Here is a 16398-nt window from a genome sequence, read left to right on the forward strand (position 1 = left end):
GTTACTAATTGAGCAAGGGATGAGAAAGGCGGGAGGGCGCTGGAAGATGAAGCCATAAGGATCGAGATGAACTAAAAACAAGGGTGAATGAATACTGAGCAAGGTTTTAAATTTCGGTTTTGGTCATCAGCAAAACAAAAACCTTTTGGTTTCGGTACGAAATTTCAGCCGAAATCCTATAAAATCATGGAAACATTTCGGTGCGAAATCATGGCTGAATCTAGGTAAGATTCTTCGCCATTGTTTTGTCTTTTTATTTTTATCGTATTTTAAGAAATATCTTTGAGGATTTTCATTGTTCTTCTCTCTTTTGCGAGTGGAGTTGATTTTTGTTAGTGTTTCTGTCGAAATGTTGACATTTTGACACGAATTTTTCTTATATAAAATTTCACGTTTCTCATATTTCGACTAAAACATTAATGAATTATCGAAATTTCGGTTGAATTCTCAAAATTTCACGTTTCTCATATTTCGATTAAAACATTAATGAATTATCGAAATTTCGGTTGAATTTTCAAAATTTTCGGTGAAATCTTGTGATTTTCTGAGTCCAAGTAAATTTTGTTTCGTAGGCAGCTGAAATCGAAATATTTTGGCCGAAATGAAATGTTTTGGCCTGTTGAAGTATAAAAGAATAAATAAAGCCTTCTCCAACAGCTTATACTTTTGAGTAATTGGTAGTTTCACATGGTATTAGAGTCAAAGGTCCTAAGTTCAAACCTCCTTGATAGGAAAAATCCACATGCAATGGCCAAACCTAAAAGAGGGGCCACATGTGCCTCTTGTAGGCCAACCCTAGAAAGAGGGGCCACATGTGAGGGGGAGAGTCAAAGTTTAAAAGAATAAATAATGCCTTCCCCAATAGCTTAAGGTTTTGGAGTAATTGGTAGCCGAAATTTAAAACCATGATAAGGAGTGGAGAGGTGGATTGGTTCGTGTAAGCCCAAGGGTTCCCATGGGTTCAATTATTCACCTTACCTTCTTGTTTTGATGCTAGCAAACACAAATTGATTAGCATTGTCAGACTAATGTGTTGCTTTGAGATGTTGTGCTCTACACATGAATTTGATATGTTATATCGCCATTACACAACTCAACACAACACATGGCTTGTGGATCCACACTCACATTGATCAAGAGCTTGCACCTACAATTGAGACATCCTCATTTGAAGATGTTCAAGTCATGAAGCTCATCATGAAGATCCTACAAGTTCCCAACAAGTGTCAAGAAGAAGCTTGGAGATGAACATGCCTTGATAACTCCTCATGCACCTCTCAACATGATTTGAAGATTGGAGGAAGTCACGAGAGCCAAGACAAAGTTCAAGATGTTCACTCTCAAGATGAAGAAGTCTGAGGATGTGCAAAGGAGCCAAGACCTTCCAAGAAGACTCAATGGTATACACTATTAGAATGTATTTGGAGTCCTCTTGATTTTATGTTTAAATGCACTCTCAAAAGGTTTTTCAAAATTGTTTTCATACTTAACATTTTACATCTTTGAAAACCATCAACACACACCTAGAAATGTGTTTGAAAACCGTGGACTTCCCAAAGACCATAGCCCAAAAACCTCTGATTTTTAAAGTTAAAAATGAAATTTTACTCAGGGCCGGTCGACCGGGCTATTCCGGGCAACCGCGGGATGCTAATTGGAATTCCAGGGCATCTCGAAATTTATCGGGCCGGTCGACCGGGGTAATCCGAGCGACCGCGGATACGTTTCTGTTTCAGACAGAAACAATCCAGTATGGTTTGGGCGGTCGACCTCCATGGGTCCGGTCGACCGCGATAGTGTTTTTGAGCCGAATTTTTATTCAAACAGATTGCCCTCTTTGGGCGACCGCCATAGGGCCGGTCGATCGCGCCGGTATGAAATTTGAATTTCAAAATAAGAGCCCGATAAGAGCGGGCGACCGCCGTGCCTCGGTCGACCGGCACGGCTTGGAAATAGATCCGTTGGGTCTTTTGCAGGTTGACTTTTTCAACCCTGTAATTTACAGTTTTACCCCCAAACAGTCATATTTCCTTGTGGGCTATATATACACTATCTAAACCTTTATAAACAACCTTTTGCAAGATCAAATCCTATCTTCTTGAACCTAAACTTTTATATGAAAGGTTAAACTTCTTTGAACTTGTATTTTTACATTCTATCAAGAGGAACTCCATAAGCTTTACATTTTATCTTCCTTGGAGTGTTTGTGAGCTATTAAAGTTGTAATCAGCCTATCAAGAGGCATTGAGAGTTCTTTCATTTTATTCTTCATTTGTGATTGAGGGTCTCCGATTTGGCCCGGTAAGAAAGGTAAATCATTTGTAAGATGAAGGCGTCCTCGACAAGGCTTCGAGCGAAAGGGTGTGATCCCTTTGAAGTTGAAGGAGTTGGTGTAAGGCTTTGAGATTCGTCCTTTGAAGAATCTTATTGGTTAGTGGAGAATCCGAAGGAAGAAAACTTGGAAGAGTGGAGTAGGTCAAGTCGTGACTGAACCACTATAAATCTTGTGCCTTGTGGATGCTTTCTCTTCTCCTTCTCTTTGCACTTGGGTGTTTGGTAATCTTTCCCTTTACTTATGTTTATGTTTGATTGAACAAGGGTCAGAGTATATATGCATAAAGTAAAATCTAATCTCTAGCATACATTATTTTTATTGATTGATTAAGGGTTAGACTTGTTTAGGCTTAATTGGTAAATTGATTTTAATAATCCACTTAATTAAGCTCCAAAATATTAATTAGCCAATTCACTCCGCCCCCTCTCTCTCTGGTTGTCACCTTGTATTTCAGTTTGAATCGAAGAGTTGAGTATAACTTGGGTTTGAGTTTCAAATTGAAGAAGAGAAGATATGAATGTGTTGAAGGTTTAGCAGGAATGAGATTAGGGTTTTGAATGGATAAAGGGCTACGGCTGGGTTACGAATAGAGTGGGTGGCAGAGATACGGTTTGCGAATAGATTGGATGGTATATTTAGGGTTATAAATGGATTAGATCGTAGGGTTAGTTTTTTGAATAGTTTGGATGCTTAGGGTATCAAGCAGCTTGAATTCTAGGATTACGGTTTCAAAGTAATTGGATACTGGAAGGGAAATGATATATTCACCCTTTTTTTAATCGGGGAGCCCTCTCTGTGTAAAAGATAGTCATAAATACACTAGAGGGGCTGTCCCAAGTAAAAAGGGGGCAAATATATCACTTCCCTGAAAGGGTATGTTTGGTTGCACGGCATAGACTCAGAGAGTAGCGGAATAAGTAGTCAACAGGGTGGAGACAAGCTTTGAATTTGCCTAGAACTAACCTTGGAGAATAGTGGAAACTGGAAAGTAGTGTTTGGTTGTGAACCTCATAGACTAGTGGTAGGGATGTCATTACCATTATAGAGAGAGAAGAGAGTGGGAAGAGAGAGAAAGGGAAAAAGAGAAAAAGCATCAATATAGGGAGGGGACAATGGTGGCACATCAGCAGGCATGAAATGATTAACCGGGAGACATCCTTGGAAGTCTCCAAGGATTTCAATGCTAAACAACCAAACGAGGAGTTTTGCTGACGTGACACCCAAATGCCAAGCAAAACCTGTAAGCCATCCTAACTTTTGTGCAACCAAACACACCCTAAGAGAAAATACAGATGAAAGAAGAGGATACTACTGGAGCTTCGAAGAGAAAGGGTAGAGTTTCTAAGGAATAAGATGGAGAATAGAGAGGAGGTTGAGATCTGTCAGTGTATCTACTTTTGATTGAGATACAATCTCCTTTTGAATCTCGATCACCTATGCTTTGATACTATATCGAAACTGCATGAGTTTGTTATGTAGAGTGAGGAAGAAGAAAAAAAGAAGGGGAGAGATCAACAGGTCGTGATTCTATTATGTTAACAATTACAACCCTAAACTAATAATAATAAAAAAAAAACAGTTGTTGAGAGATGAAGAAGAGGAGAAAAGAATGAGAGAAAGAGTGTGAGTTAGAGAGTTGTGGCTCTCCTTCACTTATGTATTTATATAAAGGGGTAAAGTACAAAGACCAAAGTGCTCTAGGCACATATACACTTCTAACACTCCTCTCAAGCTAGAATGTAGATATCATACATTCCTAGCTTGTTACAAATATCTTTTATCTTGTCTTTACTCAAGGGTTTGGTGAATACATATAGCTAATCTAGTGAAGGAGGTGCATATGTCCCCCTTTTTGGACCCTTTGGCGTATGAAATGATAGTCCACCTCTATGTGCTTGTTTCACTCATGAAATTCTGGATTGGTGGCAATGTGAATAGCGGCCCTATTATCACAGTAAAGCTGAGTAGGAGATGATGAAGGGAAGCCGATCCCAGATAGAAGAGAGCGCAATCAGATAAGTTCTCCGCTTGTGTGTGACATGACGCGATATTCTACCTTTGCACTCGACTTGGCTACCACGTCTTGTTTCTTACTTTTCCACGACACTAAGTTACATCCAACAAAGGTACAATATCCAGTAGTAGATCGTCTATTTGCTAGAGACCCTGCCCAGTTTGCATCACAACATCCTTCTAACTTCTCGTGCCCGTGCTTCTTGAATAGCAAGCTTCTGCCTGGCAAGCTTTTCAAGTCGCGAATAATCTGAATCACGATAGCCCAGTGGGAGGTGCATGGTGCACCCATGAACTGTTTAACCACCCCCCACTCCATATGAGATATCTGGGCGAGTAACTGTGAGGAACCCACATTTGAAAGATATTCCCTAGCATTATCAGTGCACAAACACTTAAGAGGACAACAATATTGGGTAGTAATCTCAACATGAAACGTGAAAGACCTCAGAGCAGTCTTTAAGGAGAAATAAGCAAATCATGCGGGAGAAATCATCCACAAAAACGATAAAATATCGATAACCGGAGAGAGACGTGGTCCTGGAGGGACCCCGTGCATCAGAATGCACAAGCTCATAAGGAGTAGAGACTCGATTGACGACTCGGGATGGAGTTGACACACGACGGTGCTTCCTGAGTTCACATGATTCGCACTGGAAAGAGGTAATAGGACTAGGAAGAAATGAAGACTGTTGAAGTTTTTGGAGGGAGGGATGACCAAGACGACAGTGCCACTGATAAGGATCGACTGAAGTATGTAAAACAATAGGAGGAGGGGCGCAATCAAGGCGATAGAGACCGTCAATGACACGACCCGAACCAATCTTCTTCCCAGTCGATAGATCCTGAAAAACATAGTAAGAAGGGAAGAAAGAGACAGAACAATTAAGACTTGGTAAGTTGGCTAACATAAAGTAAATTAAATGGTGATTTGAGAGCACAAAGCACTGAGGATAAGGTATGGCCAGAGTGAGGGGAAACAGTACAAATAGTAGAAATGGGTGCAGCAGACCCATCGGCCAAAGTAACAGTAGAGGCTGTATGAAGGGGCCTAAACGAACTAAGGAAGCCAGAGTTGCCCGTCATATGGTTGAAGGCCCCGAATCAATAATCCAATAGTTGGAGGTAGTAAGAAGAGAAGCCTGTGAACGATCGTTCTGGACAAAGGGCTCAACAGGTGCTTGGCGGTGTGCACACAGTCGTAAAAAACTCACCATAGTCGCCCTGAAGATAAGGAAACAATCACCATGTATTACAAGGCCAGCGGAGGACGATGTGGAAGTGATGGGAACAAAGCATGGGGACGGAGCCCCTGATGTAAGGTAGAACACGTAGCCACAGGATGTCTGCTACCTGACAATGAGTATAGTAAGGGTGTCCACGCCCACCAGCGACACCACCACGATCATGGCCTCGACGGCCCAGACCTCGAGCAAAGCGACCATCGCCACGGCCAGAATGGTCACAACCAACATACGTGCCAAGGATAGAAGTACCAATAGAAGGGGCACTAGACCCATGAGGCCGCACATATTGTGGCACGTGAGGGAGAACCCCGGCGAGGTATGGAGTGGACTCGTCGGGTGGGACGGAAGTCATCTGTGGGAAAGCAGCTTCCACAGAAGAGGGATAACTAGAAGCCATGGTGACAAAAAGAAAGAAAACTCTCAACCACGACAGTGGTTGAGGAAAATAAAAGATAGGTGATGAATCACAGGATGGGCCCGGCCATAATACCGCGGTTCCTATGACGAGACATAGTAGAACAGGACATATGATCACTAGCAAGGAGAAGAATAGAGGCTAGGAGATGAAATCGGACGCACAACACCTCACTCGGACATTTCAGCAAACATGTGGCGTGTAATGAGGAGGAGAAATAATTAACATAGATCGGAGCAACATAAATGGAGAAGAAAATGACCTAAGATGATGTAGGCCATTGAAGAGAAGGGGGGTAGAACCCGAGTGAGGGAGAGGACCCGAGGAATTAGGAGGTCTTAAGACCGAGAGAGGTGGGTGTAGATTATGGTTTCAAAGGGAGGAGGGTTGCAAAGGAATGGGAGGGGTGATGGAGAGAGAGGCATAGTTGTAGGATTTAGCGTTTGGGCGAGGGAAAGGTATCTGATGGGGGGTGGTGAGGGATCTGATGTGGCGAAGTCAGATGGTGTGTGAGGATTGGGTGTGAGATCTCACGGGGGGTGGGGAGGTGAGAGATGGGGGTTCTGTCAGGTTAGGATAGGTTAGGTTTAGGGGTCTATTATGTGAGGGTTTAGGGACGGAGGAGAAGGGGGAGGGGTGGAGGTCTAGGAGGCGAGGAATACAAGGGAGGTGAGCCAGTGAGGGGTGGGTGCGAGGAATGTAAGGGAGGCAAGAGTGGGAGGAGCTGCGAGAATGCAGGGGAGGCGAGAGTGGGTGGTGCTGAGGGATCTTATGGGGCGAGAGATAGAGGAGAGGAGAGGTGGATGGAAGCGAGGGGTTAGCCGGTTAGGGTTAGAATGGTGGAGAGGAGAAGAGAAAGGAGGAGGAGAAGAGGGGAAACAATGGTGGTCCCTAGGGATCCAAACCCTAGCCTCTGATACCATGTTGAGAGATGAAGAAGAGGAGAAAAGAATGAGATAAAGAGAAGAATGAGAGAAAGAGTGTTAGAGAGGAAAAGTACAAATACTAAAGTTCCCTTCTAACAACAATTACAACCCTAATGCACTCACTTGTATATGGAAGCAAACAAATAAATTACAGATCTGCCATTAATGACATTTATACTATAACCCTACGTATATCTCTGTGTTATTTCTTACAAGCTGTTCAATATTTCCTGCATAATATTACTTGAATGCATCAGCTTCTTGTAATGCGTATCCAGACTTTTAGCAGAGAAAAATAAATGATTGCTATTTAACTTTTTGGTTGACCTATATGAAGCACTGTTATTTGTGTCCCTCAATTTTAACCAGAAGTGCCTCGAAAATGTTTCCGAGAAGTTAAACATGGTGTGGATCAGATCTTGAATAGGTGAAAAAAATGGAACTGTATATGTGGTTGTTGCGAACTATGAAATTTGTAGATGGTCAAAATCCTGCATAGATTCCTTTCACTGAACTTATTTGTCTCGAAGCAAGAGAGGTATACAAGCATTAAGTGTTGTGCATTCTTTCAATTTGGAGTAATATAGTGGCCTGTCACGTGGTGTTTATTCTTTTGTGTAATTTCACATAGTTTTACTACATCTTCACTATGCTTTCTCGATCAATATAAAAATTACGCAATTGTAGACAGATGATGTGGGCAACATTGTGTGATTAGATGCTTCTGCCGTGAGCAGTAAAAAAGTGAAACCCGAATGTCATATTTCTCACTTTCTTTCAACCGTTACATTTGGCAGTATTTAATAATTTATGTGCTTTCTATATTTTTCCTTTGTTCCATTGGATCCAGATGATTGAAGGAGTCCCAGCTTTCCACCCGAAATCCCCAGAGGAGGCTTCTCAACTTATTTGTTTAGAAGGAATGAGACCAACTTTCAAGCTCAAATCAAAAAGTTATCCTCCAGATCTCAAAGCGTAAGTTCTACCAATTTGCTGAATATCATTTGCGACAGCCAAAAAAAGAATGTATTAAACTGAAATTGAATAGTTATATGTCACCAGCGTTTAACTACTTCTTGGAAACATTAGATACAAATGGTACATTGATGCTTATGAAGGTAAACAAGTAGAATATAAAGGTTACATGTATAGGATATCGTACTGGAAGTTTTTTAATCATTTAATTATCTTATCTCGGAGAAGATATCCAATTATTTCACTTACTACATGAAATGAATTACTTAAAGTCAGCCCCATTCTCTCAAGACACTGCATGCGTCCTCTTAAGTTTATATGTTATTAGGAATTGAGGATGTAATATGCTTCTTTGAGAGTGTCTTACTACATTGGGAAGTGTTTTAAATGCATGATGGTAATTATTTTCTTAAGCAATCTTTGTATGTTTGGGAATGTGGTGTTGAAAGCTCTGTCATGTGTACACGTGGCAATGATAGCAGCCACTCTCGAAACTTGATTGAACATTTTGTCATGGTCAAAATCATAGTCCTGATTGTACTCATTTGCACCTAATTTCACTTTATTAACATCTTTAGAGTTTTAACAGATTTAAGCACTGCTTGGAAACGATAGATACAAAAGTTTTATTGATTCTTATGAAGTAAACAATTAGAATAGACAGGTGTTACTCACATGTGTAGCATACCATACTGACAATTTTTTATATCAGGTGTTTGCTGTTGATTTCCAATCATTTAATTATCTTCTTCACGCATTTTATAATATAGTACTGACAATTTTTTAATCAAGTGTTTGCTGTTGAGTTACATTCGTTTAATTATCTTATCTAGGAAAAGATATCCAATTATTTCACTAAATACATGAAAATGAAGTACTTGAAGTCAAACCCATACTCCAGTCTCAGTATGCATCTTCTTAAAGGTACATGTAATGAGAAATTGAGGATGGAACATGCTTCTTTGACTGTGTCTTACTGGATTGAGAAGTGTCTCAACTGCATGGTGAGAATTACTTAAGGAAGCTCTAAATATTTGGGAATGTGGTGTTGAAAGCTTTGTCATGTGTACAAGTGGCCAGTGAAAGAATTGCTGTAATAGCAACCACTCTCATAACTGGATTGAATAGTTTGTTATGGTCAAATCATAATCTTTCATTTTGTAGTGGTGACCAACACTATCAGCTATTTATTTGACCATGGTTAAAAAATACAAAATGCCACTCTTAGAAAATAGTGGTGACCAACACCATCAGCTATTTATAGATTCAAAATACACAATGGCGGAAGATTGGCAATGCCCCTTTTGTCTCTATCACAATTTCGGCTGGCGAGTTAGATGTCAAAGATGCTCGAAAGCTAGAGTGAAATTGACCTCTTTAGCTAGTTCGTCTCCGGATGGTGGGAGTTGGCCTTTAGGGAGTTCTAAGCCTAACCAAGGTTCTGGGGTTTGGCTCTGCTCTCCTTGTCAATATCTAAATTTCAGATGGCTGAATGAATGTTGCTGGTGTCATCGGGTCAGATCCCCCTCAAAGTGGGTTCCCCGTGCTAGTCCCCCTCCTAGGGTAGATCCTTATGGTGATGAAGGTGATTCTTGGCCCGATTCGGGTAAAATCTATCGCCATAGAAGCTCAAGAAGTCCCTCCTATTAGTCTCGGGCAAGGAGGTGGATACTCGAATGAGCTTACTAAGTGCTTGCCTAATAGGGAAATTGAAAAATCATAATGAGACATTGCCGGAGATTTGGAAATGGGCACAAAAGTATTGGGATATTCCATCTCTTCATTGCCCCTCTATATTGGCAAAGAATGAAATCCTCTTTATGTTTAAATCAGAATCTCAGGCATTAAGGTTACTTGCCAAGGGTCCTAAGGCTTTGGGTAATCGTCTAATCTCCATTTCACCTTGGAATAAGGATTTTGTCCTAGGTAAGGAACCTCATTGGGCTCATTTTTATGGTATCCCTTTATATGCCTGGGCTATTTCAACAGTGGAGGCTATGGGGGTCTTTTTTGGTAAGTTATAGAGACCAGGACGGAAGGCAACAACCAGGATTGCATGAGCTTTGTCTATGCCAAAATTCTAGCCCCTCGTTGGCACCTTCCTAGATCCTGTTTTCGAATCAAAGTTCTCGATCAGACCTATACTATTGGGATTGAACTACCTAATAAAATAGGGGCAATGAAGACAAGATTATAATCTGTTGGTATTCCTCATCAAAAGGTTAGTAAAATTTTGCCTGCATTTAGGAAAATGGCCTCTCCTTCTTCCTTGGACATTCGTACATTTAAGAGATAGTGAAGGGAGATCCCCGACTGTTCGCAATGGTTTCAACACCGTCGATGGGCTAGAAGCTTGAGATATAATGAAGCAAAGGCTCGATCCCACTTTAGCTGAATTGGTTAAAAGAATTATTAAATTTCAGTGGAAGCAATTCCAGGAGGACTACATGACCCATGTAGAAGAACTCTATCCTTTAACAGGCACTTAAAATGTCAAGGATATTTGTATTCCGGTTTATAAGCTTCCTTACTTCAGAGGGCGTCTGGAATATGAAAACAATCTACGATGTTTTGAATGGGAGGCCAAGCAGATTCTTTGCATCAAGAAGTTAACGGAATTGAAAGCAATCTACTTGAATCCGGTGGAAGAGGTTCCGTTACCGCAATTCGCCTCAGACTACTGGCCTAAAGAATTGGACTTGGAGTTACAAATTGGGATCCTAATGACGGATTTGAGGAAATGTGCTTAACAATTCAGACCAGCGATAACTTATTTTGATGTGTGGTTGGTTCAATTTTCTCTTCGACAATTTCCCTTTTGGAATTATGGAAATAGACACAGAGGGATGGAGTTAATTAATATTTGATACTTTAATGTACAGTTAGTCTGTATCTTAGGGTTGGGCAGCGTCGCCTGTTGCTCAGGGGTTGGTATAGGAACTATACTTCTTTTGATGTTCTCCGAACCATGGAATGGTAATGTTTAGAAACGGTTATAGTATGGTGAAGGTTCACCTCTTAACTTGGTTGAAGATGGACTCGAAATGGGAGGGCATCAACTGAGCAGGACTCAGGTGCTATAACAGAAAGTAGATCCTCCATACCTTGAGAGACCATGGCTCCCCGCTCGTTGAGACATTGCTTCCCGGCGACGTTTCTAATCAATTAAGTAATGGATCACGAAGACTCTGATTTTAGAAAGGTGCTGGGATTTTTGGAAGATGGATAGTTGTACTTGTTGAATATATGGTGGAATCATGGTAGCGCAGGACAAATGTTTGGTCAGGGTCATGGGAGTAGGAAGTAATGGTCTAGTTTACTACTGTTTTTTATTGGTCAGGGTATGCCCTGGCCAGTTTTTTAATTGATACTTTGTAATGTCAGGTGGGACTTCTGGTCCCTACTGTAACTTTCTTGGTATCAATAAATATGTCAAATTTCAGAAAAAAAAACACCATCAGCTATTTATTTGACCTTGGTTAAAAAATACAAAATGCCACTCTTAGAAAATATCCTTTTCTTTATCCATGGTTTTCATTTTTTCATAGCATTTTGCTCTGTTATCTTCCTGCTTGATCTGTAGAGACGCTCTTACATGAAATGAATCTTTCTACAGTATTAAAATGGCAAATTGCAACTGATGTGTCTGATGAAGCAACATCATAGTCTGAGCTTTTTTTTAGCACATGTAAAGTGCTCTAACATGTAATTTGAGGACTGAATTTTTATTAGTATGACTCCTCAGACTCCGAGCATCCCATTCCCTGGGGCCCATCATATGCCACTCTAAATTCATGCTATTTCCATGCCATCTCTCCCATTGATTTCACAAACACATGACATGGTATGGTCCTCTCCTTAATTTCTCTGCATCTTTCTGTACTCGTATATGTGCATAGCTAAGGTCATGCCTTGCTGGGTTTGCACTGCTAGCACAGATAAATAATAGTAGCACACAGCATGAGGTTGTTGGCCATATTTTTTTAGCCAGGGAAAGATGTCCAATGGAAACATAACCAGTTGCATGAAATGCTAAAGCTACTTGTGATGAATTTTTAGTGATCGACAATGCATATATTTTAATGGACATTGAGTTGGAGTACAAATTGGAATGAAAGATAGTAGTTAAAAAGGAAGAACAAAACACACTAAATTTGTTATGCTTCACTACAAGTGTATTTATGACACTCCCTTTACCATTAAAAAAAGTAAAAAAATAATAATTTAAGAAACTTTGGTTGATCTATGCAAATCTCTACCGTCTTAGTATAGTAATTTGCTCTAATTTTTAATGCCTTTCATTCTTATTTCTTATTGTTAAATTAGTAAATAATCAACTAACCTGCCTTCTTTTTCCCTTATGCTTAAGACCTTTCCTCCCATAAGAATGGCTAGTCTAGTTTCCTAATTACTCCTATATCCTACTTCTGCAGGTTGATAGAAGAGTGTTGGGATCCAGAACCTGTGATGAGACCGATATTCTCCGAGATTATTGTGCGACTGGATAAGATAGTTGCCAATGGCACCAAACAAGGGTGGTGGAAAGACACATTCAAGTTTCCTTGGTATGCGTTCTTTAACCAAATCACCTATAAAATTAAAGTTCAAAATTTTAAGACAGGATCCCATATTCTTGACCAAGACCTTTCTGTTTTTGACATATCATAATGTCTATAGTAAAAAAAAAATGTTTAATTTCAGTGCATCTAATATGCATGCCATACATGGATTCTCATTTCCTCGTGACCTGTACAAGTAACTTGAAAGTTCCATGAAGTACTTCCTCTTCTTATACAGTAATAGAATTGTGCCTTTCGAGAAAAATAAAAAACAAAACTCCTAGAATTTAAACATGACCTAAGCTGTATGAATTCAAAATCATGTACTATAATGTCAAGATCTTAGTAGTAGGAATCCTCTATCCAAGGCACTGTTCCCACTTTGAAACCTCTTCCTCCTCTCATTATCTGCTACCCCTACTATTGCTCCTTCAAATCTTCTTTTAACACCAACACATTTTATTCTCTGATTTTTCTTTTTTGTTGTTTTTGGGCTCTAGATTAGTGCAGAAGAAAAGAAGAAATGGATGCTGACCAAACAGAAAACAGCAGAGAAAAAAGAATAAAACTCCTTACATAAACTTCAATTTTCGTAATTAATCAAAGTTTACTCCCCAAAGAAAGTACTTTACTTCCTAATCCTTTCATGCACCTTGTTTAGGAGTGTTTTAGAAATATTTTGAAGTTTCTGAAACACTCAAATCTCCTCTAAAAATATCACTTTCAATCTTAAGTTGTTTCTACTCCTAATTTATCCTTCCTACTTCAACTTGAACATTTTCAATTCCATTTTTTTAAAAAGATAACCCTCACTCCAGAAGCTTCAAATAACCCAATTTCTCTTAAAACACTTTCTTTCTTCAAAAGTCATCCTTCTTGATTTTTTGGTTTGAAGAACCAATGGATTTTCGCTGCTTCATAGATATTTACAGAACCATTTTCCTCTACACGTTAAAAGGGGGGCGCATCATCCTTCAGGGGGCTGCAAAAATCATCGCCCTACTTTTTTTAGTGAACTGTTCATCTGGCTAGCCCCATAGTGGATGAGTCATGGCCAAAATCCAGTCTTCAGACAATTTTAACCTCTTTTCCTTTTCTTTTTTTTTTCTGAATAGAAGACTTACACTTTGAATATGACCATTGGTTAACATTTTAACCAGTAGTTCCTTTATAGTCCTCAGAAGCCCCCTAATTAGATGGTTAGGATAAATTCTAATTGTCTGTTTCTTTGGCTATGAGCCTATGACCCTCCATGGAGTTAAAAACTGTTTAACACCAAATGCTTGCCCTCATATACTTTCCCTTTTACTTATATATTTATTTATTATTCTTTTGTTACACTCATTGCATTTCTTTGCAGGAAATGAGGAGATAAGATATTGGGTTCCATTGGGAGAGCATGTTGTTGTATTATTATATCTCAAACAAAATGTTGGATATTAAAAGCTTAAATCAAATAAATGAGGATATTGAGTTCCATTGCATGTATATGCTGAAAAAACAGAGAAGAAAAAGAAATGAAAACAGAAATGTTTCCGGAGAGTCTCCATAAACATATACAGGTTTGGGAGATCATGTCCTTGTATTATTATGTACTAAATAAAAGCTTAAATAAAATAAACCCTTCTTGTTAAGGAACTGGAACAGTTCCTCAAACGTTTCAGAAAGCCTTTGCTTTGTAGTTTCCTTTTCTTACAATTTTTTATTTTTTTCATATTTTCCACTGTGTACATTGTAAGATGTTCTGTTGATGAGCATACCTTTTGGTTTGATGGCTGCCACAATACAGCTTAAGAATAGTTTTAAATCATACAAGGCCCTGTTAGGATTGCTGGAAAAATATTTCTTGAGGGAAATTTTTACAGCTCCTCAATTTTTCAGAAAGCCTTTGCCTTTTAGTTTCTTTTTCTTCTGATTTTTTTTTTGTCTTTTCCGTTCTTTGTATGCATTTTTTTTTTCATCTTTTCCATTATGTACATTGTAAGATGTTCCTTTGAAAAGACCATTCCTTTTTGTTTGATGGCTGGAAGCCTGAAACAATACAGTTTAGAATAATTTTAGGGAGATGATAAATTCGCAACCCCTCTAGGATAATTCACACCCGTTTTACGTGAATTGACGTCAAAAAGCATTAAAGTCTACCCCACTTCACGTTACAAGGGGTGCGAATCATCCTACAGGGGAGCGAATTTATCATCGCTCTAATTGTAAATCATATAAGGCCCTGTTTGATTTTTTTGAAGTCCCTGTAAATAAAACATGAACGTCCGTTGTTCAAATTACTTTTTACATGAGTAATCAAACAATTGAAAAACATGAAATTTTTGAAAAGTTTTCTCCTCCGAAACTTTCCAGAAAATTCCTGCAATCCAAACAGGGCTATATTAGGGCCTGACTGGATCCCAAAAAATATTTCATGAACGAATTTGTTGTCAAATATATCTTGTAAAAGAGGAAAGTGTCTCTTGCAATTCTTTGTGCTTGCGGTCAAAGTTTAGGGTACTGATAATCGCACTACCTTGTTTTGATAATATGACCAACTCACCTTGTCTTGTATAATTTAGGAAGCTGTAAAAAGCTATTCTAATCCCAAAAAGCAAGTAGCAGCCAATTAAAAAAAAAACAAAAGACAAGGTGGGTTCCTCCCATTATCAAAATATGGTAGTGTGAATATTAATGGCCAAGAGTTATCTTAGTACCGTTTAGTATTTAATTGGCTTGTTAGTGCCTTTTGGGATTCGTAATAATCTTTTTACCCCTCTTCAACCCTTAAGATAATCCGCACCCCTTTTAAACGTCAAAAGGGGGTTAAAGCCTGCTACAATTTATGTTAAAAGGCGTGCGAATCATCCTATAACGGGTGTGAATTTATCATCACCCCTCTTTACATACTAAACGCTAGCTGTGTGCATGTATCGAAACATGTTTGTGCTGAAATCATTTCTTGTAATATTACTCCCTCTCCATCTCCAACAGCTTAAGCTTTTGGACTAAATGGTCATTTGATATGGTACCAGAGCTCTTGGTAAAATCCATATCTTAAGTAGCCCAAATATTACGATTCTTAAGACTGTTGGAAAAATTCATATCTTAAGAATCCCAAATATTATGATTCTTAAGATTGTTGGATAAAATGGACAGATCAGATTTCTACATATCTTATAAACAAATAATGAAGAAATGATATATGGCTTAATCGAACAAAAAAACAGAAAGTTGAAGTCAAAACAATTTTTTCGAACCTAAAACAGGTTACTTAAACAGAAAACATGTTACTCGACCTCAAAATAGTGCAACTCGAAGCCAAACATTTATGTACTGTAAATCAAACCATAATTGAAATAAAACATGTAAAACAAATTGCACTTATCTCTTTTGATGAAAACCATTTTGAAAAATCAGATGTGAAGAGAGAAAGAGGCCGAGTCGTGCCACTGGTCACTCTCCTTAAGAATCGTATCCGCCCTCTACCGGTGCAACCGGGATCCGCGAATCGACGCTCCAAGATAAAACAGCCAAATATGGCTCTAGTCCACGTGCACTCGCTGGCTGGTCCACCCAGAACCACCTTAGAGCTGTGCTCAGACATCGAAGGAAACGGATGGAAGTAGATGAAGCAAAACCAGAAAAACAGAACTTTTTTTCTGTGTAAATCTCTTTCTTTTTCTGTTGGCAAAAGCCACCCCAAACGTAGACCCCAAAATCTCTTAGCCTTACCCAAACCGTATTCCCCTCTCCTTTTTTATAGACACCAAAGTGTCTGTTGGAAAGAGCAACAATTTATGGGTATTAATGTTAAGAAAAGCCACCATTAAGAGCCTTGAACGTTTATCTTCCAACGGTCACAAATGTGACCGTTGGAGATGAAACGGTTTTGCTACTTTAAGGTGTGTTATTATCACAACCGTTTAACAATTAATGGGGTAAG

General features: G+C 39.2%; 1 protein-coding gene across 2 annotated transcripts in view; it reads left to right on the plus strand.

Annotated features, from left to right (window-relative positions):
• LOC143858848 (integrin-linked protein kinase 1-like) overlaps window positions 1–14240 on the plus strand; it is a 38668-nt gene extending 24428 nt beyond the window's left edge. The window contains exons 10-12 of one of the 2 annotated variants that reach the window (XM_077369559.1): window positions 7787–7911; window positions 11657–11755; window positions 12345–12477. In XM_077369559.1, coding sequence (XP_077225674.1) covers window positions 7787–7911; window positions 11657–11735 — 204 coding nt within the window. In that variant the 3' untranslated portion in view covers window positions 11736–11755; window positions 12345–12477. Of the gene's footprint in view, window positions 1–7786; window positions 7912–11656; window positions 11756–12344; window positions 12478–13830 lie in introns of those variants that run through there. The other variant, XM_077369558.1, reaches the window with a different exon arrangement.
• Window positions 14241–16398: the final 2158 nt, after the last annotated feature.

The sequence above is a fragment of the Tasmannia lanceolata genome, unplaced genomic scaffold (genome assembly GCF_043159265.1).
Source record: "Tasmannia lanceolata isolate RefF3 unplaced genomic scaffold, GAP_Taslan_0.1 ptg000026l, whole genome shotgun sequence".
Classification (NCBI taxonomy): Eukaryota; Viridiplantae; Streptophyta; class Magnoliopsida; order Canellales; family Winteraceae; genus Tasmannia; species Tasmannia lanceolata.